The following is a 25,322-nucleotide window of genomic DNA, read 5'->3' on the forward strand; positions in this document are numbered from 1 at the left end:
TCCGCTGCTGAAGCCAGTGCATGTCCAGGCCCGTCTGAAGTTTGCCAGAGAGCACATGGATGATACAGCAGAGGATTGGGAGAATGTCATGTGGTCAGATGAAACCAAAGTAGAACTTTTTGGTATAAACTGAACTCGTCGTGTTTGGAGGAAGAAGAATACTGAGTTGCATCCCAAGAACACCATACCTACTGTGAAGCATGGGGGTGGAAACATCATGCTATGGGGCTGTTTTTCTGCCAAGGGGACAGGACGACTGATCCGTGTTAAGGACAGAATGAATGGGGCCAAGTATCGTGAGATTTTGAGCCAAAACCTCCTTCCATCAGTGAGAACTTTGAAGATGAAACGAGGCTGGGTCTTCCAACATGACAATGATCCAAAACACACTGCCCGGGCAACAAAAGAGTGGCTTCGCAAGAAGCATTTGAAAGTCCTGGAGTGGCCTAGCCAGTCTCCAGACCTCAACCCCATAGAAAATCTGGGGCTGGAGTTGAAAGTCTGTGTTGCTCGGCGACAGCCCCAAAACATCACTGCTCTTGAGAAGATCTGCATGGAGGAATGGGCCAAAATACCAGCTACTGTGTGTGCAAACCTGGTAAAGACCTATAGTAAACGTTTGACCTCTGTTATTGCCAACAAAGGTTATGTTACACAGTATTGAGTTGTATTTTTGTTATTGACCAAATACTTATTTTTCCACCCTGATTTACGAATAAATTCTTTACAAATCCTACCATGTGAATTCATGGATTTTTTTTTTTTTTCACATTCTGTCTCTCACAGTTGAAGTGTACCTCTGGTGCAAATTACTGACCTCTGTCATCATTTTAAGTGGGGGAACTTGCACAATCGGTGGCTGACTAAATACTTTTTTGCCCCACTGTATATTTGACATCCTCGATGTACGATTTGGACAATATAAAGGCAAGATGGGGAGCATGAGGTGCCAGAGCTGAAGATGGTGAAATTACAGTTGGCTTGATCAGAATGGACAGGATTAGATACAAGTATATTAGAGACAAAATTAGAGTCAAGTGCATTTGAATAGCAGCACCTGGGTGCTTATCTTAGTCCCATGGTAGTAGCAAACATGAGCTTATTAATGTATAAAATAAATAATGACAGGGTATATTGTGTCATGTGGTGCTTGTTTGAAGTTATATTTATTGATTTTAAGACCTGCTGAGGATCAGATTATATTTTATTATGTCTGATATGTAAATCTTGCCACAAAACATCTTTAGTGATTTCACGTCTGACACATTTATAAAATAAGTGAATTTGCTCTAATTGATTCTAATTCATAACAGATCAACAACAAGTCACTGCATTGGTGCAACATCAGTTTGTGTTTATTTATTTTGTCCCCAAAGGTCCACAAGTTGTCTTTCACAGTCCTGCATGTCGATCCCCACACAATTTCGGGGCTTTTAACAGTGACAGGAAATACACAAACAGTATAATAACACTTAAATATTGCTATCTATAAATGCTAACCTTTTCAAATAAGATCAGGACCACCTATATCCATCCCTTAACACTCATTCAGACTCTTTCAGGAAGTTGGGGTTTCCATCCGTGGTACATTCATGTGGTTTCTCACAGGCAGGCAGGCAGAAACTAGTGATAAGTGTAGACCAAACAAAGCACTGCCAAATCACATAAGCAGCTAAATCCATAAAGCTACTCTGAGATGAAAAGGCTCCCGGGTTAATTCCTCACAGGTTCAAGGAAAAACCTGGTGGGGAAACCTTTTTTTTTCTTTTTTAAGAAAACAGAAGCACAGAGGTGATACAAAGCTAAGAAACAAGTCAAGCTATGATTAAGAAAAGCTTATCGGCATCAGTATTTAAAGTGTTTGGCTCCAAAAGTCACAATGACTTGTATGAATGATTAGAACAACATAAATTACAGAATATTAAAAAAAAAAAGAAACTAAAAAACTACAGTATTTTCATCACAAAATTGATTAAAAACACCTTAAATGTCATTGAAGTTAAAAATACTGAATGACAAATATGACAATGAATAGATTTTTTTATGTTTTGGAGCCAAACTCTTCTTTAGTTACATCCAACATAAAAGGCCCTCTGGTAGGTGATTTATTTTGGTTGTACCACAGACTGAACTCACTTTATCGCAACAGATCATGAATAGCAAAAAAAGAAGATAAATACAATAATTCAGATAAAGTGCACAAGTGCTCATTCAAAAAAATAAAATAAAAGTGGGACGCACATATACATTCATCGGGAGTTCATTCACACAGACGCACAACACACAACGTTCAAGTGGGCCAGACAGCCAGTTAACACGTCAGAAACCAAAATCTCCCAAACTGGTGTGTGCTGTTGTGTTGGTCAGCGAGTGTCGATAAGGCAGGCAGACAGCCAATTGTAAAACACTAACTTGGTCATATGACATACCTCAGACACGGCAGAGTTCTGACAACGACAGGAGAACGCCTTTTCATGTCAAGGGTCTGAAGTGAAGGTGAAGTCTTACCGATTAATAAAGTTATTTAATCCTTTTTAGGTAAAAAAAAAAAAGAAAAGAAAAAAGTTCATATTATTTTGTGCTAGCTTTGACACTGTAGCGTTCTGCTGTTAGCTAGCTGCTAGCAGACTGTTAGCTGGAATTGCGTCGCTGCATTAGCATGTGTAACCTTAGAGACAACTTATCATTGAATAGGCAGCCTGGAGGCAACTGTATCGCTTTCTGCATTAATGTAGTTTATAAATAAATGTAACTGAAAAAAGGAAACCAGCAGGACTTTTTGGTTTTTTTTCCATTTTTCCGATACGTTCCTGCTGATAAAAAAAGCTTCACAGAGCTTTATTCATGAAATGCTGGAAATGTGTGGAAAGCAGACAAACCTTCACTCTGGGCTGTCTTTTTTTCTCCCCGTGCTTTTCACAGTCTTTCCAGGATCTGTCATGTCACTGTCAGAACTCTGTCGTTTACTTCTGTAGCAGTGACCCTTTTTTAAAAATCTCTATGTCCATTCCCCTCCTCCTCCTCCTCTGTGCAGTGAAAGCGAGATTCAAGTGCAGCTTCATCCTCCAAAGTAAACTTTAACTTTCACAAGTGTTACAGAAACTTGCTGCCCTTTTACGACCGTCCACACAAGGAATGGCTCATGCAGACTCATGCACACTGCAAATAATACAATTTCAAGGTCTTCCGAATATAAATAGAGGAAAAATGTCAAAATAAAGCCACAATAACTGAGTACAAAGTCCACATTCATTCACACGTTTTTAAAAACACCCTCCTCACCCTCGGCAAGCATCCTCTGCTTTCCCAGCAATCACCATCTCTCTGCTGTGCTTGGTGACGTTTCACCGTATTTCATAATTTCAGTTCTCGTGGAAAATTTGTACCTCTTGTGTTTTTTTTTTTCTTGCTCTCTCTCTTTTTTTTTCTTTTTTTGCTTAAGTAGCCAAGGCATTTTGCACCAAGGAGTAAACATAAATCATCATCTTATAAATCTCAGAGGTAGAACCCTGACAATTTGCTCAGAGAGTAGATTGGCAGGTAGAAAGAGAAGACAGACCAACGTAAACAGATGCTGTCTGTGTTTAAGACGGTGTCTGTGAGTCGCAAAAGCAGCAAACGAGAGATGACACGAGGAAAAAAAAAAGCTGTGACAAGTTTAAATGTAAATGTTCGGGGTTGTTTCTGTGCAATCCTGAGAGCTGCTTTTCTCTCAGACGTAGAGGATGACGTTGCTGTCTGCAGGACAGTGAAGGCCTTCGGTGGAGGGGTTCACAGCTCGGCACGAAGGGGGCTGGGGCTGCTGGCCGGCCGCCGGGTGACAGCTTTTCGGGTGAGGAGAGTCGCAGTCGTCCGACGTCAGCTCTGCGATGTCGTCTGACTGAGTGTCTGACATCTCCAGGTCGCTGCGGATGCTCTCCGGCTGAGCCAGGGTGACGTCTCTGAGCCCCTCCCTGATTGACGTTCCTGGTGACAGCCCCAGTGCCGAGCCAGACAACGCCCCGCCCCTTCTGGAGCTGCAGTCCTGAGGCTCCTCCCCTCCTGAGGCAGTCGCCATGGCAGCACAGCCCGGATGCGGGGTTAAGTCCTCTTCGCTGGTCAGGCAGAGATGGCTGGGTTTGGTCTCAATGTCCACCTGGATCTCCAGGTTGGTGCACTCCCTGCAGAGTCACATGATTTAAAACACGTCAGTTGGTGTGAAAGAAGAAATATCAGATAAGACAACATCTACTGCACAGATTCAGCTCAAATAGGAAGCTAGTGGTAGGGTTCACCTGTAGATTGTAAATAAGATGGAAGTAGCCTCTGAAAAATGAAGCCCCTTTATGGATGTATGGTGAACCTGAAGTTTTTTAAACAGCCAGCAGGGGGCATCTAATCAGTTTCTTAAAAATGTGAGAAATTAGCCGCGCCTTTCAGTTGATTTATGAGCTTGGTAAACATTTTTTTAATGAATACATCTAAAGTAGGCTATGCACTAGGAAAGAAAAGTGTTGCTCAATAACAATGAGGTTAAAAAAAGTTTTTATTCTTTTCTGCCTTAAGATGAAAGACAATTTTGCAAATAACTTGCTGTAATTTTCCATGTTTTAGAGGAAAAATCCGTCAGGTTACATCACCAGCTACACAAAAACGCCCGCACATAAATGCAAAGCTCAATTTCACAGAACCTGCATGCATGGGTTGTTAAAGAGAAAGATTAGAAACCAAAGGAACACCAATGACTTGCTTTAAGAGCAGCTGCAGACCTTTCTGAAGCGATAAGATGTCACGATTCATTTCATGTTAGTGCCTGTTAAAGTAAAGCTCTATATAATCTAGAGAAAGATCGACACAGCTTTAGAAGAAGGCAGCATGTGATCATGGTGTAAAGCTGCCAAGTCTACAGATTAGTTTTAACGCTGTTATCTCAACCACATCAAATCCCAAATCTGCTGGAGCAGCAGAAGGAGAGAGAAGAGAAGTTTCCTCTCCTACCTGTCAGGTAGAGTGTAGGAGGAGATGATGGATCCGGCCATTCCTCGGGTGCTGGCACAGTCGCTCCCGGCTCCCAGGCTGCCCGTCTCTCTCTGGGCTGATTCTTTGGCAAGTTCCCCTGCTTGAACTTCCAGCCTGAAGCATTAAAATGCCCACATTAGCATTAAACATACACCAGCATTTGCACAGCATAAATAAAAAAAATTACATCCATTGGTACCCAAAACAAGCCTTGTAGTCTTGAGCTTTAGTTACTTCATCCCTTATCCTCACCTGCTGTACTTGCTTGTGCGAGTCCCCAGAGCGCCACTGGCCAGGGTGTTAAAGTGTGGAGTGTCGCCCAGAGTCCCTGGGGCTACGGAGAGCCCCTCGCTGGGAGAGGTGGTGCTAAGACCGCTGACCGCCCCTTCCAGACTGCTCTCACCGAGGCTCGGAGACTTGAGGGCTCGCCAGGCGTCCGCCACTGTGTGATTGTACAGGAAACATTAGCTTTAGTTTAAAGACGCCAGCAGCTACATCCACTTTGCTGAAAATGTTACCAGCTTAGCGTACCCACCTGTGATTGGTCCATCGTCCTCATCAAAGTCGATCCGCACACCGCGCCCTTTTCCTCTGCTTACACCACAACCACCTCCTCTGCACAGAGAGATGGGCACGACACCGTACACGTAGGCCAACATGATGGGCACACCGATGCCTGTGAGAGGGGCAAAGCCAAGCAAACACACGTCTGACGCCTGTTTGTCTAATTTTAATATCACTCGATGTATAAAATTTCACAGAAATAAAAAACAAAAAAAAAGTGATTTATTGTGTCTTTTTCTTGGCTGTTATTTTGCTCACATATGATGAGGCACAAAGAATCAACTGTACAAACTGCAGCAATTTTAAAAGACGCAGATTACGCTGGTTTCTTCAAAACAGCTCTTGCTTGTTGTGGTTTTGTTGCTTGAATTATGACTTATGCAAGAATAAAGAAAGAAAAAGAGAAGGTGAAATAACACCTCTCATTATCCAGAAACACGGAGTACTTTTCATTTCGCATCAAAGCTCTTTCCTTGTTTGAGGCTATCACCAGTGATGTGTCTAGACAAACTGTCCTCTTTCCTTTTTTTTTTCTTGGCCATCATCTTCAAACGATCGTGACACATAATATCTGACGGCCCCGTTGGGTTTCTTACCCACGCTGACGGCTGCGATGACAGGAGCGGTGATGATTGACAGGGCCACGCCCCCCGTGATGGCCAGATTCCTTCGGTGACGAGACGTCTTCTTCAGCTCGTAGTGGGCGTGGATCTGTGGGAGAGGAGAGGGACGCACGCCGTTTAACACAAACGCTTCATGACAAAGGAGGAGGTGGCGGTTAATGGATATCTGGCGTTTTGGTGAATCGAAATGACAAGAACGTAAACACAGAAATTATCCAATTCACTGTGATTATTTACAGGTTTATGATCAACTATAATAACAGCGAATACGTTTTGGGATGTGTGCTGCTCATTTATCACTGTTTCTGTTGTTTCCTACTTATTTTCTTTATGTTTCAATAGATTTGTAATTGATTTTTAGCTCATAGAAGAAAAACTACCAGAAATAAATGTCTTTATTGTTGCCATTGCTTGACTGGGATACAAAACAAGGAGCTCTTATTTCAAAATGATGTTGAAATAAGCCGATCTTTGCCTTTCACTTGATATCTTCAGTTCCTCCTGACTCACACAAGAACTCGGCTACAAGTCAAATTTCCCGAGAATCCCCCAGATTTATGTTTCTACATCTACGTGCTTTTTCAGTATCGGTGGTGTAACCGAGGACAGGGCTGTTTTGTATTTTAGATATATGAAATATCAGACGTGTAATTCTTGTGTTGCTGCTCTTCTTGTGGGACAAACACAGAAAAACAACTATGAGCCCATTTCGCTAGGCCTCATTGAGTGACATTAAAGCAAGTTTTCCCTGCAGGGATTTGCCCCAAATTACCACAGAGGTAATATATTACACTGAAACTTCAAAGTTTCCTTCTCAAGAACTGAATCTGTGTCGCGACTTGTCGTAGAGGAACAAAGACTTCCTGGAAGGTTATTAACTGCCTGAGATGGCACGCCTGGAGAAATTTCAACACGAGGGAAAGAAACCGAGTGGGTGAGCCGCTGCGTAGCTCTCAAACAGGCTTTCATAAGTTTGTAGTTTCATTGTTATCCACAAGAGAGCGCTGTAGTATGTTAATGCACCACAAATCTCCTGACAAACGCCCACTGCCAGTTTCTTTCACTCTAAATGAGGGGCTGTTGTCTCTTAGTCAATACAATTTTTTCCCCTGACAATAGGAAAGTATAGCCACCTGTGAAAAAACATGACACAGCTGTGATTTACAGGAACAAAAGGAGACTTTAGAGGCTTTAAAAATAGCTGTTTTCTTTTTTTTTAATATAGAATGAATGAGGTTTTTACTTAGAATAGAAAGAAAAAACAAAAGAAACAGAGTTTTTCTACATAAGAGGGAAAGCTTTGAACTAAATAGGAAGCAGAAGGAAATGAAATTTACAGTGTTTCTATTTGACATCGTATGACGCTTTCACACAGCAGCCTAAGTTTAACTACATCTATCAGACGGGGACAGGACCGAGGTCTGTGTGGAGGTCAGTGTGAATGGAAAGTATCTGGTGATTCTGACGGGATCTGAAAGTACTTTTCGTCATTTCTAGAAAACTTCTGACGCCGCGCTGAAACTTAGAAAAGATTTTGGTTCTGCAACGCTGTACATTCCAGATCGTCACTGAAGCAGGATTGTGAAAGAGTGACTGCAGAAGTGCTGCTAACTGTTTAAGTGTGTCGCCACATCTGTGTGGTTTGTGCTTCTGGTTTCTTTAGCTGTGTGGATGGGTGATAAACGCCAAGTGGCGAGATCTTACAGATAACAACAAAAGAAAAGTGCCGCTCGGCGTGAAAGACATTTCACTTAAAAATCTACGTTGTAGACAAAGTGCAGCTTTAGATTATGAACAGTTTCACAACATGTTGAAGTTTCCATTTAGAGAGCCTCTATTTCCTTTTATCGACTCGTCTATGAAGTACTTCAAAACTTCAAAACTGAGTGAGACATAAACAGGAAATTAATTTTATTTTGTAACTTTTAAAAAAAGTATCTAAAATTAGAATACACGTTAAATACTCTGTAATTATTTTCTCAGATAACTAATTAACCATGTGTCTGAACAGTGAAAAATGCCAGCCACACGTGCCTGAACCCTCCTGGGTTGTGTAAGGTTAGCACTGATTCTAGCCTCTCCCTGTCTGAGGAGTTCAAGTTGCGTCTGTCTGGCTGCCAACGTGCAAAACAAACAGACTTAGAAACACATCTGTCCCAGCTGTCATCAGCCCTTGAAATGACTCACTATGTTCTTCATGTTGCCTTTTTATTCTGGATTCTGGGACATTTATTGTTTATTTAATATCATTGATACTTGAAAATCAGGTTCTATAAGACTGCCACTGCTGATATAAATATATATGTTGGAGCTATTTGTTCTTATTTTTTATTATTTTGAAATTAGTTAAAGTTTGTTGTTAGTTTACTTATATTTTGGGGTTTATTTGTTGGTTAATATTTTGTTTCAAAGTTTGTTTGATGTTAATTTGTTAAATTAGTTAGGAAGAGCTGTAGGGCCGTTTTGTTTTCTATAAATAAAGCAACTGGTATAGGACCAACATGCACTGGGGTGGGCCTATGGGTTTTTTACCAGAGCAGGAGAAGCAGCAGGAGGTAACAAAAAAATTGGATCTTGTTATTGCTTGCCAAACTGGATAAATAAACCATCAAAACGCAACTTTCAAGTTTGGACAATGGACTTCTTTTGCCTGCGTACAAAATAATATCTCAGTGCAGCAGTGGCTTGTGGACCTTTGATTGTGGGATGTTTGATTTGTCAAACAAAGGAATTGCCACTACAATATATATTAATTCAGATTAAATGCACTGTGTAAAAACTTTCTTCATAGTGAAGCTGAACGAGCACAAAAAAGTAAAAATCTAAAGAAAAGTGACCTCATTCATATTTCTGCAGGTTTCTCACCTTGCGGCCGACGTAAACTGGGATGCCGATGACCATGGCGGGAACAGCGATGCCTGCGATGAGAGTGATGCCAACCGGAGCTCCGATCAGAGTTCCCAACTGCCACAAAATCTTCTTCTTCCTGCTCCACGGCTTCTTGCCCCAGAAGGTGCAGCCAGATGGACTGATGGAGGGAAAGAGGGAGGAGAATGGACAGAGTTAGATATCTACATTTGAAGGATCAGACGCAGGTGTGTAAAGTTGAACAGCACGTGTGAGTACCTGAGGTAGTGCAGATCGGAGATCTCCTTCATGCAGAGCCAGCAGAACTCGCAGCCGCAGACGGCACAGGTCATGTGATTGCAGCTCCCGTCGTTCATCTTGATGATGTAGGCGCCACAGCGGGGGCATGGCTTGATGTCATCAGCTGGAGACAAAGAGATGAAATATGAGCTTAAGAGGTGCAGGGACGTTTTATTTAGTGTGAGAATGTGTTTTTATTCAGTCTATTACGACCACAGATAGCATTTCAGCCTTTTCTAGCGCTTCAACCATCAGTTAACCTTTAAGGGAAGAAACTGTGGCACCACAGGTGTGGATGCAAGTGTTAGCGGTTCTCTGTCTCTCTGTGTAAGCCTCGTCCAGCACGTATCCCACTAAACTGCTAAGAAATAAGTTGGATGGACACCCATCCTGTATATCAAAGCGTCCTCCGGTCGCCGGTTTTTTACAGCTATTACAGGCATAGAGGGATTAAAACAATAAAACACAATATATGTTTCTCCAATAATGATGTGAAACTCTTGATCTTTGTTTTTACTTATTATTGTCTCTGGAGGAAATGACACTACACCCACGGTGTGGGTAGTGTCTGTATTAAAACAGAAATTCCAGTAAATCGTTTTAACACAATGTCAGGTGCAGTTTTTAACAGGAAGTGGAGCTGGTGTGTTGTTGTGGAAAACACCCTGGGAGGAAAACAGCAAACGGGACAAACTGAACGTAACACGCAAATGTAAGGTGGAAAACACAGACCTGTGTCATCTCCAAGCAAATAAGTCTCACTGGGATTACTGACCATCATCAAAGAAAGCCAGAGCAGTAGGACAGAAGCACCCACACAATAGAAGGAAATCTCAAATGGTACTCGAGCTTGGCTTTAATATTCTGGCTTCATTTCATCATAAGGCCAAACTAGGAAGCCCGTGTGGGTGTCTGCGTCATGTCTGCCTGTCCAAACTAATACATAACCCTGGAGTTTCCAAACCAGTCTAAACAAGTCTCAATTTTCCACATTAGTTTCTAACATCTTTCAACTTTCTTGATGAAAAAGAAAAATCGAATTAGAACTTAAATAACAGAAAAACTCCAAAAGTGCTCTCTTTGGGTCTTTTCCTGAGGGTAATAAGCTCAAACCTCATTAGAGTAATGGATCATTAGGCTCGCTGCAGCACTTTGTCCTCTAATGCATTTTGAGTCAATTCGCTGTGAGTTTGAATTCTGGTTGCAGGGAGCGCTCTCTGCTCTTTAAAGGGCATTTTGGCATTTTAACTTGAAGTGACTCTGGCAGATGTGGTTGATGTGTGCGTGTAGGAGTAGTTGTTATTGTTGCTGCGCTCTGTATTCTGCTGACATCACTCTGCTGCTCACTCCCTCTGGTATCTCGCTTTCGTCCTCTCTTTCTTCCCCTCCTCTCTCTTCATCTTATCTCTATATATTTCCCTCCATATCATATCTTCTTTTTCTCCTCCTCTCTGTGTTTGTCTGAATCCCGTTGACTAAGCAGCAGGTATCAGCAGACAGACAGACAGGCTGACACAGAGGGAGAGGCCTGGAGTTTTTTTTTTTTATGAGTCAGTTTCGTGTGCTTGGATTGCTGTCCGTCCTTCTGAAGCGTTGGCACAGAGAGGCGAAACTGGAAGCGGCGAATTAAAGAGAGAGAGAGATGAGGGCAGCTGGAGAGATTTCCCTAATAAATGTTTAATCAAAACAGGATTAAAGGCGCGCATGCAAGTAAGAATGTTTGCACACGAAGGCTGTTGTTTGTCTGTAGAGATTTTCATGATTGTATCTATTATCACTACAACAAGTATGTTAGGGGACAAAATAAACAGTTTTCTTGCTAAGAGCTGGATGAGAGGAGAGAAAACCAGTTAAATATGAACCAGCAGCAGCAACGGGAGTTAGCTTAGCACCGAAACTTCAAATTGACCAATTAGCATGTTCGTTGGAATATTTCTTTATTCCATGTAAAACAGAACAGCAGAAGTGAGTCTAAAAATAGAAAATTGGGAAATGAGCTAGCATTCAGCATTTCTAGTTCCCTTTTAGGACCAAATACGCAAGTAACATCCATTCTTTCAATGCTTTAACAAGCTAAATGTGGCTGAAAAAGCTGCAGCGTAACTCCTCTGCTCAGCAGAGGAGTTACGCTGCACCTGTGGCATAGGTACACATTTCAAACATATGGCCTAAGGGCCTGGAAAAGCTCGCCAAAGGCTACAGATCGTCCCACTGGACGGTTTTAGGAAATGTGACAACTGGAAAAGAAACGGAGAACACTATTGCTACAATATTTAGTTATTTAAATATAAAAAAGAGACATGTTCTGTTTTTATTCACAGTAATTATGAATTAAATGAACTGCCGGTATATTTTAACTTCTTAGGATTTCTTTGCTACGGCTATTTTTTTTATTATGTAGAAAAATTGAGACTTTTCCTTGAATTAATGAATAATTGAGTAGTTAAACCTCTAGGGAAACGGGTGTCTTTTTATATAATGTTAGTATTAGGAAACACTGTAGTTTCACTGGGCTACACTATAAAAAAACTAAAGATAAAATACTTACTTCAACTTACAGCTGAACTGTTTCTGAGTCTTAAAAGAGAAATTACTCCAAAACTTTGATCTAATAAAGTTTAGACTGAGAAATGTTTTGGTGTTGTTTCAAATGCAGGCTGACAGGATGCACAGCACCGCAGTCTTGAAACTACCAAGTGAAGAAACTGTGATATAAATAGTGCCTCATGCTTGATTGAACGCTGAACACTTCCTCCAGCGGTGGGAACACTGAGAGCCTGGTACGACTGACGCGAGACGAGTTTGACTCAGCGCTTTGACAGACTGAGAAGAGATGTGACAGAGACAGACAGAGACAGAAAGTTCTCAGAGGTGTGAAAGTATTTTCAGGACGGAAACCCTGGTGAGAAGATTTTATCTGCCTGCACGAAGCGCGCACACATCTGCATGGCGAGGGCTAGTCCCTCTTTGACTCTGTGTTGTGTCTGTGATTGACACTGGTTTGTGAAGCTTCAGGTACTCACCGGGTCCTTGCTCCTGCGTGTAGCTGGGCGAGTGGTTGCTGTGGGTGTGCAGAGATTGCGCCCTCTGCTGGCGGGCCGAGTCGCAGGTCTGGTTGGGGTGCCAGGCCTGTTTGCAGTGGTAGCAAAACTCCGCGCCGCAGCCTTCTCTGCGACAAACCAGCCGGGGACAGCTGGCACAGCCCGAGGCGATGACGGCGAACCTGAGAGGGACAGACGGAGGAAGGGACGTTCAAACAAATGAGTCAAATGACAAAGTCGGAAAAGTTTTGAGGCCCTAATTGGAAAATAATAACGCTCAAGGCGGTGTTAAGAAGCTCAAACTGATTAAATGGGTTGCTGGTGCTGTTGATCCCACTGAGAATTAATGTCCCAAAATGCTGGGCCATATGTTTGAGTCTGAGCAATTCCCCCACATACCATCCACACCTATAACTGAACAGCCATGCGTAACCTGCAGAGCAAAAAATCTGCAAAAACACAACATTAATACTGCAAGCCACACTTTAAGCTCTTTATCTGTCGCTCACAACAACACATTGAGGTTTATTTGGGGTACAGGATGTTACTCAATGACGCTTCGACTTTTGCAGACTGCTCACAACATCTCTGTGAAAATAGAGAACTTGGTGGTAAACTTTGCTAAAAAAGAATTACAGTGTGTTTTACAGTCAGCAGTAACACGTTTGTAACACGTCACATGCGGTTTGTGCTCTTTCTGTCTCTTTCTGATTTGACAAACAAAAACGAGGACTCTGACCGAGAGACGCTGCACACATAAGAGTCTGTTTGACACTAAATTAAACCATTAGGCTTTAATAAAGAATACTCCTGATTAGCAACTGAGGTCATAAACGTGTAGAAAGGCTATAAAAAAAACCTTCTTAAAGAATCACACTTTTTGCAACACAAGTAGTCGCCCCCTGCTGGCCATTGAAAGCAGTGCAGATTTAACTGTCACAGAATCGCCATCAGGCTTTTCAATACAGTCCGAGGTCTTGATACGCGAGTCATTGGTGCATTTTATTTTTGCAAAGATGATTTTATGTCTTATTGATCTAATTTAAATCTAATCTCTTAACAAAAAGAGCTTAACTTTTGCCTTTATTCTGAAATATTCAAACTGAAGTTGGCAGAAAAATCAAGCTGCAATTTCGCAGCGGCGACTAATGGACACATTACGTAGCCTAAAAGCCCTCTGTAGACTGAGAGGAGAGAGAAGATTTGATCAATAGAGCAATCACTTACTAACATCACTGAGAGAGAAGGGAAAAAAGATGGGATGAGGTCAATCGATACAGATTTCACAATCTACGATAGTGAGAATAGAGACAGAGAGCAGCAGAGTGCTCACTGGGAATATACAGCTGTATTGGAGTGATGACACAAATGTGTGTCGCAGTAAGGCGGTCAGATTGGGAAACCAGCCGTTGCTTTGCACTAATCGAGATCAGAACTTGAGGTAGAAATAAACCTAACTTCTACAACACAGTCTTCATTTCTTTATATCTTGCTAAGAAAAATGGGAAAGATGATACAGAGATAAATCAAAATGTGAATACATGAATGGAAATACAGTATATGAGGCAAATTTTTCAGCCCAGCTTTTGTGCAGTTTGGCACACCTCCACCTTTTCTCTGTTCCTTCCCTTTCCTTAAGAATGGCTTCCTAACAGCTAACCTTCCCGAACATCATATTAACTGAATAGTGAGATATATCACTCAGATGCTGTGTCAGGTCTTTGCTGGATTTTTTCAGATACTGTTCATCAGCTGTAGATAGAGCGTTTTTTAGACCTGCTACACCACTTGTCTAGTTTCCTCAAATTTTCTTAAGGACACACTGCACACCCTGCTGAGATATGCCTACTTTTCAGCCAACAGCACCTCATTGGTCCAAAAATACTATTTTATGCCTGTCAAACTGTTTTTTTTTGGCATTTTATATAGATTCAACTAAGGAAATTGGAACATATTTTTCTTTTTGTTGAGTTTTGGGCCTTTTTTGTGCTTGAATGATTCATCGATTAGTTTTAAGGAAGCTTAAGAATCATAAAACATTCCTCTAAAAACAGTCAAGTACAAGCATTGGACTGAAAATGAGTGAAAAAGTAGCCAATGTGCAAAGAAATACTTTGATAAACTTTCTGAAAACCTGGAGAATTGTTATTCAAGACCACTTCAGCAATTTATTCTAACTTAACCTTTGCCTTTTTATGTAATGACGGTTAAGCAGCACACGTTTAAGGAAATAATGTTAAATATAGCCAAAGCACGGCACGTTGGAGATGATGAGGACGGAAATGAAAGAAGAGTGAGATACTGAGATAGGAGCGAGCGTCAGTCACAGGAGAAATCACAAAGGACGGCTGTCATAAAAGACTGTCACACAGAGAAGAGAAACATGTTGGGGGAGTGCAAACAAAAGCGAGCAGGGATTTTAAAATAATTCCCTCCCTGAGAAAAACAAAGGTTCTGCCACTTTTCTGCATGGTAGCTGTGCTTTTACGTCCCTCTATCGAGAAGAGGAAGAGCGCGGAAGAAGCGATAATGCGACAAACTTGTAATTGTTTTGGCATGCCTCCAACACGCCAACTTCAGCGTGTCCCTCGTTACCACCTCTGCAAGCGGTGTGACAGGCCTGCTCTCGGGACTGAATAAATTAGCAGATATCTGAGCCGACAACAGCTCGCTTCTCCGGACAAGATCAGACAAGAAGTGGCATTTCTGCAGAACTGCAGAGACACTTCAGCCTGCATCTGTCGAGACGTCGGCAACGCTTCCAAAACATTTATCCACAAAGATTATTCAGAGTTCATCTATAATAATAGTGCAATATCTTAAAAACTACCCACATTGATTTCATGCTGGTCCCTTAACTGGCTTAATGTTTAAACAAGTGCATAAACTTTGGATCTAAATGATGCAAATAAAAACACAGACATGCTGGTTTTGCATTTCTTTCAGTAGCATCAGGACTCTGGTTTGAGGTCTCCTAAACAGCAGCAGAACAGCAGAGAATCACATGAGTAATGAACAAGTTCTTCACAACAAAACCGATTTGTTTACATTTTTTATAACTCAGTCTAGTTGCTACATGAAAAACCCCATTTGTCCTCCACTGGGAACCTTCCCACCACTTCTACTATAATTTGCCTGTGTATTTTCAGTGGTCATACACAGAGACGTGTTTCCAGGAAGACAAACAGTCCAGAAACAAAGACCTGCTTTCACCTAAATGCTACTGCTAGCAAGTATTTACAAGGACAAAATATTCCAGTTTGAAATGTTTTTTTTCCAGACAATGTGATGAAACTGGGAAACGATTCCTGTAGAACCAACAGGCGGATGGTGGGGCGGTGGTGGAGTTTAAACAGCAGGCAGCAATGCAGGCAGGGGGAAAGATCGCCAAATTGGAGGGGTGTGATGTAATGTTATGTACTTGAATTGCATTGCAGTGCTTTTCTAGTCTCACTGGCCAGTCAAAAGGCTTAGGTACACTCGCACAGCTCTTTAAATACGTCATCTAGCTCACACCCACAGCCTGTTTGAAATCAACATGCAAGTGTTCGGACTGTGGGAGGAAGTACCAGGAGGAAACCCACGTAGGCTCAGCGAGAATGTGCAAACTCCACAAGGAAAGGCCTGGGGGTTTGAGCTAGGAATTGTCTTCCTGTAATGCAACAGTGCTAACCGCTGTGCCGGCCCAGAGGTGTGTTTTGATATTTGATGTGAGGAGAGTGAGTGTGTTCAAAGCTATGCCGCTTGAGTTGACTGCTTGAACTAGCTTTAGACTGAAGTAAGGTTGCTCGCCTATTTGCAGGGGTCACCACAGCAGATGGACGCACGTTTAAATTTGGCACTTCCAGACAGAACGCTCCTATTTATCCAGGCTTGCGTCCGGCACCAGGAGTATACTCTCCTCCCAGGGAGGAAGTGTATTAACTTGCACACCACAGACCCATTGCAACAGGCTAAAATTGCAGTGGCAAGTTACTTTGTCGTTAAAGGCACATGTACAGAGGTTACATGACCCTCTGGATGATAAACTACCCTCACAAGTTAATCATTAATGCAATAAGTTAAGTTTTAATGATCATAATAATCTTGTCAAGTAAGAAGTTGCTGTAAAAGTAACAGGGTTTAGGTGGTATTTAAATTTGAATTGATGTCACACATGTCACATGGAGTGACATTTTGGCACTAGATTACAAAAGAAAGGCGTTGTGCGGATTTTTTTAGTAGCTTGAGGCTTGTGATTTTTCCTAAAATGAGAAATATTGACCTTATGATGGCGCTACAGTAGAAGGCAGAGCATCACCAAAGCTTTTGAACACAGTGAGCGTGTGTGCACAGCCTATAAAGCGTCTCTTTTTACAAGTAATTTGTCCTCGGGTAAACATCTGGCGCTTTAAGTGCTAAATACAGCAAGTCTAAACCTGTCCTTGACTCAAACAAGCCTACAAAACTGCTCTTTTTCTGGCTAACTCTGGACAGGCTGTGGCACAAAGTGCAATTTCATTTATGGGACAGATGCCACGCCAGCGCCGTCTCTTTATTGGTGTATTCTGATGCAGCGCAGTCAGCGAATCAGGACTCATGTTTCCAGGGTGGAAAATGGATGGGTGGGGTTGGGGGGAAGCCACAGACAGAATGGGACAAAAATAAGTAAAAGAAAAAGGAGATGGGAGATAGGCTAAAGGGGGCACGTAAGATCACGAGCTGAGATGTAAATCTGCAATAACACATGACGGAAACGGAGGAAGAGAGAGAGGAGAAGCGGTGGAGTCATAGGAGTGCTGACATGCTGAAAGGAAACGTGCTCAGACACTCCTGTCAGTGTTCGGCTTCAACGGGAACCACCTGGGAGTGAAACCCTTAACCACACACGCAGACACATGCACAGCAGGAACCGGGATAAACCGACACCAGCATGAAGTCATGGCTCATCAGTCTGACTCACACGGATGCACGAAAAACACGAGTGTTCGTTACATCTCAGTCCGAGACGAAGGCACAAAAATTCAGTCCGGCGACTATGTATTGATCGGTTTAATTAAGTCCCAACTCCTGTTACCCTTGGCAACGCTCCTTTTATGCCGCATCGATAGTCACCATGGCAACTGACAGCCAGGGACAGTCTTTGTTCTCACTGGATGCTGAGGTCTGACAATCAGATGGGTCGGGACCTCATTGGCCAGATAAGAAGAGCGGGTCAGAGGTATCCCACTGTGATATGACGGTTATTTAAAAATATTCACTCAAAACCACAGACTGTGTGTAACAGACGGGTGTAGCCACCATGACATCACCTACTGATTTTAAAGCTTCAACATCAGCGTTATAGGCACCCCCATCTTGGAGTTTATTAACCGGACCTGACACTGGAGGATGGATCCGCCTAAGAAAGGAAAGCGTACCCGGCTTTGTAAATGGGACCATCATTTTTTAAATGATGCTTATAAGGGCTTCAGACCATAAACCTATCAGGAAAGTGTTTACACAGGTCACAGATCGAGTGAGAAGTAGGGTTATTTTTCAAGAGACTTCGGCACAGCATGATTTCTTGTTCTTATTGTGCAGGTTTAAGTCACTTCCTCGTTGCAACCACTTTTCACACGGTCTGTGGATGGCACCCACACAAAACTCCTACATTTCCCAAATAAGCCTTTAAGTCACTAATGATGACTAAAAGCAAACCTAGAATTCAAGCTAAAATGTTAAAACTGTGACAAAACAATTTCCCTGTGAGGATTATTAAAGTTCCCCTGATACCTGATGCTTATCTGTGTTATGATATTTTGAGGTTTTTCGCTTTTCCATCACCTCAGGACAACAGCGTCTTTCAAGATTGTGCAATAGGCTTAAAAACCCAGTAATCATCTGGTGTTTTTCTCTGTAACTCCCGGCTTCATCGCGAAGCTCATCACACAAACAGACGGAAAGCAGTAAAGACTGGTCTGCCCACATTAGGGCAGCAGAGCAAGCTGCACATGCGACACTCGCGCATTATCCTCCTATAAACAGTCGTCTATTTATATGCCATTCCTCCTGAGGTAAACATCTGGCTCCTTAGCTGCTAAATATACCACTGTTTCCCCGCGCTAACGGGAAAGGTTTGTCTCAAACATCTGCCTCCCGCAGCCAAAAGCGTCACTGATGAGAGCTGCGAGACAGAAGATATTAAAAGATGTTAAATCAGTGCTCCGTTAAAGCTGCCGAAACACTTCAGAGGAGAGGAGAAATTCAGGGTAGGCTTATAATTTGTCTACTGATACTCCTTCCTGTTACACGCTGTCATCTGATGCACTTTCATTTGCAAGTATTGATAAGTGCAGTTAGTTTTACTACCTTAATAGTTCAGAAAGACAAAACGGAAAAATCCCCTCTAGCCGAAGAGAAGAGCGAAAGTGAAAGCTAATTTTTTTTCCCTTTGTTGGTCTTCTAACCACAATGGTGACATTTACCAGCAGTTTACTCACCTGCAGGGGGGTGAGGGAGGTTGTGAAAGTGTTAGCTGCAAACAACTGTCCCTTTTGACGAGGGTAACGGTGCATAATTTACACAATCCACACTGATTATTTGTTCACTCGTCACTTAGACCGTTAACTCCGATCAAATGTCCAATAGAGAAAAAGATAAGATAAAAAAACCAGGTCACATTTACATAACTTTCCCTGAAGACATAAACTCTCTCACACACACACACGGTGCCCATTCTCAGTTATAAACACTCGATTAACAGCTACGTTCAAGAACTTCACACTTTTTTTTACTGTTTTCGGTTGACGCCTCGTCTCCAGTGAGCAACAGTCTGAAACTGCCTTTATCTCTCAGGTGTGTGTTTGCATGTGTGTGTGCGTGGGTGTGCGCTGCTTTCTCCCCTCTCTCCAGCCCTGCTTGTTTGTGGTGAATAACAATTTGATCTCGTCTGATGTAAAGAAGAGGCTGAGTCACTGCTGCCGTCAGACAGCGGACTGTCCCTGTAAATATGTAGGTCAGCAGCAGTCGACCTCTCCTTTAGTGATACTGGTAATACACACACACACACACACACACACACACTTTGGTTTTGGTTTATTTTTACCAGAAAACTGGACTAAGTTACGTCTGTCCCAACCTCTGTTAGCTCCTGCTGTTCTTTTTTCCACCAGATACTAACAGGTCTGTGCAGGCTGATGTTTTCTACAGGAGACATCGGCCTCCCCTTTACTTTCAGAGACACAGTTTGAACAGGTTAAGCTAACAGGAGAGGCATGTTTCAAACAGACCCAGAGGGAGCCGGGAGACTCATTAAAGAGCTCTGCTTAAAAAGACATTTGCAATATCGATCAAAAAAAATGCCCGTTGAGGTTCATTTACATCCCCATAGAGAGTAAAAACCATCCCACTCATGGATTCAGGCTTAGAGTTGAGCAAACAAGGTGCTTTGAAAACCTGAAGTGGTGAAGATGTGACAGCAGAGCTGTGACACAATATAATTATAAAGCAATTAATTCCCCACAAAGCAGCGGTGTTTCATTTGGCTGATAAAACTTTCTTTGAATATTTATTATAACCAGAGGGTGATTCATACACGTTTTCTGCTTTCTTAGCTTTTATAAAGTTGCCCAAGTTTGAGTTAAAATGTGTTATTCTGCATTTATGGTCCTCACAGGTTTTTATCTCATATTCTAATAACTTCCTGTCTGGGCAAAAGTAAAATCGTGCTGAGCTGAAAGGCACAATGTGTGGCTGCCAGCAATCGTGGATCTGCTTCCTGCACCAGCACAGACGAACTATAGATTTACTAAAGTAAATAACATCAGTGTGTAATGGTCATGAGGTCATTCCTGACTGTGAAAGTAAAGCAAACAGAGCGTAATGAGAAGAGAAAGGGTGAAAATGAGTTAATCATCCTTTTAAAAGCCACAAAGATTGATTTTAAAGATAAATGTTATCCCAGCTTTGTAATACATATAATTACATTACATATAAATGTAAGAAACAGCCAGTGAACTGACTGATTTCATGATGAACGCACAATATATATATATTTATACTTTACTCTCGATACCTCAGCAGAGCTGGCAATATCATTAAGGACTACTTTCACCCTAGTAATCAACTGTTTGAACTATTACCGTCAGGCCGACGGTACAGGTCACATAAAACCAGAACAAACAGATTCAGGGATAGCTTCTTTCCCAGAGCCATCACCGTAGTAAATAAGCACAAAACAATTGAACCTGCTTAACTGTACCATACTTGCCATTGTCACTATATTATGCTGCTATTCATACTATCATTATATTATGATGCTATCCTGTATATATCGTACTTATTATTGTCTGTGTACTTCGGTTGTTTTATTGTACTTTTTATATTTTACATTTATATTTATTATTGCATTTTGCACCAAGGGAGTGGCACTCCAATTTCGTTGTACTTTGTACAATGACAATAAAGGCTATTCTATTCTATTCTATAATAGGTCTACAAGTGCTTGTTAATATAATCCACCACATACTGCTCTAAAAGCTGCAAAGTCTGGATGAAAGTGCATGCAACTGCTAAAAATCTACTTTTAAAATATTGGAAAAAGAAGTTTACATATGCCATTAATCCTTGATTATTTTACCTCTTTGAAAACAATGCTATACTTGAACTTTATGCATGTAAACACAGAGATTATGTGCATTTGCAAACTAAAAAAGGACATTAAAAAAGTATTAATCGTAGCACGAGATGCCTCATCGTTACAAATGTAATATTTCTGCCTTCAAAAGAATAAACTCATTTTATATAAATGACTCATGACTCCCATGCACGGCTGTACTTTCACAGCCCACAGACTTTCTAAAGCTACTGAAATGAATACGAGAGTGAAAATACTGCATTTTGTTTTTAGATTGTGCCAAATCTTCATTTATTGGGACAAAAAACAGTAACTAATAAACAAAAACCAAAGAGAAACAAATGCACATAAAGGCCCAGAGATTTATATAGCTTTGGCTTCCCTCTGTAACGATACCTGTGTTACTATACAAAACCAAAGCAGAAGAATATCACTGAAAATCTGCGTTCTGTCTTCCCACACGCACAGACACGCACTCACGCACACAAACACAAACACAATGAATCACTCCTGCTTTCTATGATGAAACAAACGCCTCTCATTTGTTCCAGAAACCTAACCAGAGCAGCGACGCTACCTCTAAGCCCATCTGACGCTCCCCTCCTCTGACCACAGGGCCACCTCTCAGGCCTCTGACCCACTTACAGCTTCTCCTCTACTTTGAAATTTGAGCCCTCGCTCTGCGTCTTTCCTTCTCTCTCAAACTGGTCGGCTCAAAGCAGTTCCTGTTTAGTTTAACCCAGACAGAAAACTGACGTGAAATCTGAAGTAACACCCTTTATCTGAAATAGCAGAAGAAAGAGTGAGCCAATAACGTTTAACAGTAACCGACTGGGCAATCTCGCACGTCAGCTGTTGGCCGGTAATTATAGCGGAAATCCTTTCGTTGGAAATGCTAACATACTAATATTTATGTATGCTTATCTGATGACTTCTTCATTCAAAACCAGACGTTAACTTGAAACTCCCTAAGTTTCTTTATGCTTCCAGCTTTGGAGAAACTGATCTTCAATTTATTCTCTTTGAGATATAAAATGACTTCTGGCGTTACTCAAGCACCTTCACCAGTAAACTGAAGTGCCTCTGGCTTCACTACATTTTCACTTTGAGTCTCACTCATAGCCTCGTAGTCTAGTTTCTCTTTCTCACTCTGACTTTGTTTGTTTTTTATAAATTGCGCAATGTGAATTCCCCCAAAGGCCACACAACAGACCTTACCACAAACGGACCAGGGCTCTAAAGCTTGTTTTGTATAATCGCCTTAATCCCCAATCAGATAACTCGATAATATTACATAAACAGGAAGACGGAAACAAAGCTGAAACTGCAGCCGGAATTTCACCTTACTGTAACTGCTCAGTCTAACCATTAGAAGAGTCATTCATTCATTCAGTCAGTGCTATAAATGTTGGTTTTCCAACCCATTTTTCTTTCCACTGGTATCAGAGATATACGCATGGTATCCTTTGCCATCTGTGCTGCCACACTCACAGTATCACAGTAGTGCTTTACATCTCATACTCCCATTTCCTAACATTAAAAACACTATTATGTCGTTAAGAAATCCATTTGAACGCAAAACTCATCTTCTTCTCATCCTAACCAAGTAGATTTTAGTGCCTAAACATAACAGTACAGCGAGTACAAACGATACTTGTGTGCAAAGTGGAAAAAAGTCCCAAACTAGATGCAAATTGTGGTCTCCGGGTTGATAAATTTGGGTGTTATGTTATTGCCACTCCTCCGGTTTTACAATGTGGACTTTATTCTGTCAAAAGGGACCGTTATATGTGGGCTGCAGACAGTGACAGCAAAAAACAAGTCATGCATATCTGTAGGACAGTAGTATTTGACTGCCTGGCAGTAGAATGTGGTGCATTTTACTATAAAGGATGGCACAGTGACCCACAATGGCATATAGCTGAAAAAATACCATGACTGAGCGATTAGTTGAGGGGCAGAGCAGTAATGGTAACCACTTACTAATAAGTGAAAACTGTGGTTGTTAATTTGTTGGTTTTTGATTCCCAGTTTAAAGATCCCTGCTTCTTTATGACTGTAAAAATATTTTGGGTTTTTGCTTATTCAAGAGAGAAAATAGGTCACTTAACTATGTCACCAATTTTCTGATATTTTTTCCGTCTACTACAAGAACATAGAGCTCATGAAGTGAAAGAGGCAGGAAACTGGTGATAATATCACATGAACGGTCAAACAGAAGCACCCAGAAGTGGAACCAAGCAGCAGCATCAGAGCAAAAATGCAGATTTTATCAGTGAGACGGGGCTGAAAACACAATCTGCAGTCTCTTACCCGCAGTCGGGCGCCGGGCACCATCGACAATCCGGATCAGAAGCGAGGCACCTCCTCAGTAGGAATTCCTCATACTTCTCCATCAGGGCCGCATCATCCAAGATGTCGGCCACCTGCCGCGGGGCCAGCCTCTCGGCACACTCGGGGCAGCTGAGCTGGACTCGGCTCTCTGTGATTTCAATGCGGAGGTACTGGCGCAGGCAGCAGAGGCAGGATCGGTGGCTGCAGCCCAGCAGCTCGGGGAGCTGGTCAGCGGGCTGACGCACCAGGCACAGGGGACACTCCAGGAGATTGGTCTCCCCGGAGGAAGCGCCTCCACCCAGAGACGGCTGGCTGGAGGAGAGTGGCTTTGAGGGAGTGCCGGAGGCTGCATCCTGGGGGGTCGTGGCGGTTGTGGCCGTGGTGGTTGTGGTGGGGTTAGCAGCAGCTGCAGCAGCTGCAGAACTCAAGGCGGAAGGATGCAGTTGTTGTTGTGTGTGGTGATGTTGGTGATGATGAGATAAAGGGGTGGCCGCTCCTCCTTTGGGGGCCCTGGTTCCCCGAGAGCTCCGTTTACCGTGGAAGAGGCTGTGGAAGGAGATGCGGCCCTGGCGCTTGCCCGGCGCACGGCACTTAGGGTTGGGAACGCCACTCACCGAGGAGTGAGGCGACTCTGAGTCCTTTTCTGATCCCATTTTTCCCAGAAGAGACAGACAGGGTCGGTTATTGTCCCCTTGTACCGAGGGACTCTGAACTAGTCAAACACACACTCTATCAGACACACAAGGGAGGATTTGTCCACTTGTGAAGCCAAACTGGAATGCAAATGCTACTCCGGTTTGAGGCTGAGAAACTTGAGAAACAGTCTCCCTCCTCTTTTTTGTTTGATTGGAAACAAAACCTTATCAGCAAAACAGAGACTGAGATAACAGATAACCACAACAGAATATGAAAAGTGAAAAAAAAAATCCACTTAGATTCCCACAGTACTTTTCAAACTTGGCAGTCAAAGCACTCGCGAAGAGAAAAAAGCCTCCAGCCTTTCATCTTTTAGGCAGATGTTAAGGTCCGACTTTAGTGTGACTCTCAAAAGATTAATGTCAGTTTCAATCAATCGCTCTCCAACAAAAACAAGAGAAGAATCCACAGCCTGACTCAGTCCAAATGTTGAAATAATTCCTCCGTTTTCATCCGATTCTCTTGAGCTGTTTTCAGAGCGTCTCCTCCGTTCACCCTCCTCTGCTTCTTGTTGAGCACCGGCTTCTCTGAACGCTCTTTTTCTGTCAGGAAGAAGAGAGCAGGAAGTTAGTACAAAGAGCATGCTCAGTATGACACACACCTCTCTTCCCCCCACCCCCCCGTCTCTGTGACTCTGCTTTACTCTTCCTGGGTTTCGATCTGATCATTAACTCCTTAGATAATCTGAACCGAGTATCTACCTGTGCTAATTGCATTTAAACCCACAAACACACACACACACGCACATTAATGAAATTAAATGTTTTTCTGTATGTGTTAAGTAACCATAATTGAGAGGTTAAACAGGACACATCTGGATGAGTTAAGCCACCAATTAAATCCATGACATCATCATCCAGCCCGGCCAATCGTGTGTCCTTGTGAAACCAGTCTCTCTATCGCTCTCCATCACGCTGAGCATCGCAAGCTCTTCCTCCACTTCACACTGCGCTGCTAGTGCCGTTGCCATGGCAATGCTCACTATGAGCGAGGCAAACAGCGACCCACTCTGTGACTCTGGCACTTATGTACGCACACACAGAAACACACACGCAGCTGAGCATGAACTGCTAAATGGATTCACATCGAGACACATGTGATTGCGCGCGGGCACAGACACACACGCACACACACTCAAAAGATGTTTTTTAGCTGTAATGCAGGTACAAATACACGTTGAAACACGTATGCATTCAGACTACACACAGGCACACATAAACAAGGAAATTTTTCCTATTGTCTAAAGATATAAACAAACACACACACACTTAAACATCAGATATGAAAAAGCATGCACTCACATGTTCAGTCTTGTAAAACAAC

General features: G+C 42.3%; 1 protein-coding gene and 1 long non-coding RNA gene across 2 annotated transcripts in view; one reads left to right on the plus strand and one right to left on the minus strand.

Moving 5' to 3' along the window:
- Positions 1 to 1,333: 1,333 nt before the first annotated feature.
- rnf19b (ring finger protein 19B) overlaps positions 1,334 to 25,322 on the minus strand; it is a 45,006-nt gene continuing 21,017 nt past the window's right edge. The window contains exons 2-10 of the mRNA XM_087835070.1: positions 23,283 to 24,541; positions 12,356 to 12,555; positions 9,312 to 9,456; positions 9,051 to 9,213; positions 6,159 to 6,273; positions 5,534 to 5,674; positions 5,251 to 5,440; positions 4,978 to 5,112; positions 1,334 to 4,160 (exon numbers count right to left, since the gene is read on the minus strand). Of these exons, the coding sequence (XP_087691196.1) occupies positions 3,713 to 4,160; positions 4,978 to 5,112; positions 5,251 to 5,440; positions 5,534 to 5,674; positions 6,159 to 6,273; positions 9,051 to 9,213; positions 9,312 to 9,456; positions 12,356 to 12,555; positions 23,283 to 23,956 (2,211 nt within the window). The 5' untranslated portion in view covers positions 23,957 to 24,541 and the 3' untranslated portion in view covers positions 1,334 to 3,712. The remainder of the gene's footprint in view (positions 4,161 to 4,977; positions 5,113 to 5,250; positions 5,441 to 5,533; positions 5,675 to 6,158; positions 6,274 to 9,050; positions 9,214 to 9,311; positions 9,457 to 12,355; positions 12,556 to 23,282; positions 24,542 to 25,322) is intronic.
- On the plus strand, positions 2,422 to 9,810 carry LOC148096671 (uncharacterized). Its single transcript, XR_015717105.1, has 3 exons — positions 2,422 to 2,496; positions 3,717 to 4,147; positions 9,042 to 9,810. It is a non-coding gene; the product is annotated as an uncharacterized LOC148096671 (long non-coding RNA).

Source organism: Neolamprologus brichardi, chromosome 22 (assembly GCF_056152115.1).
Source record: "Neolamprologus brichardi isolate AB-2024 chromosome 22, ASM5615211v1, whole genome shotgun sequence".
Taxonomy (NCBI): domain Eukaryota; kingdom Metazoa; phylum Chordata; class Actinopteri; order Cichliformes; family Cichlidae; genus Neolamprologus; species Neolamprologus brichardi.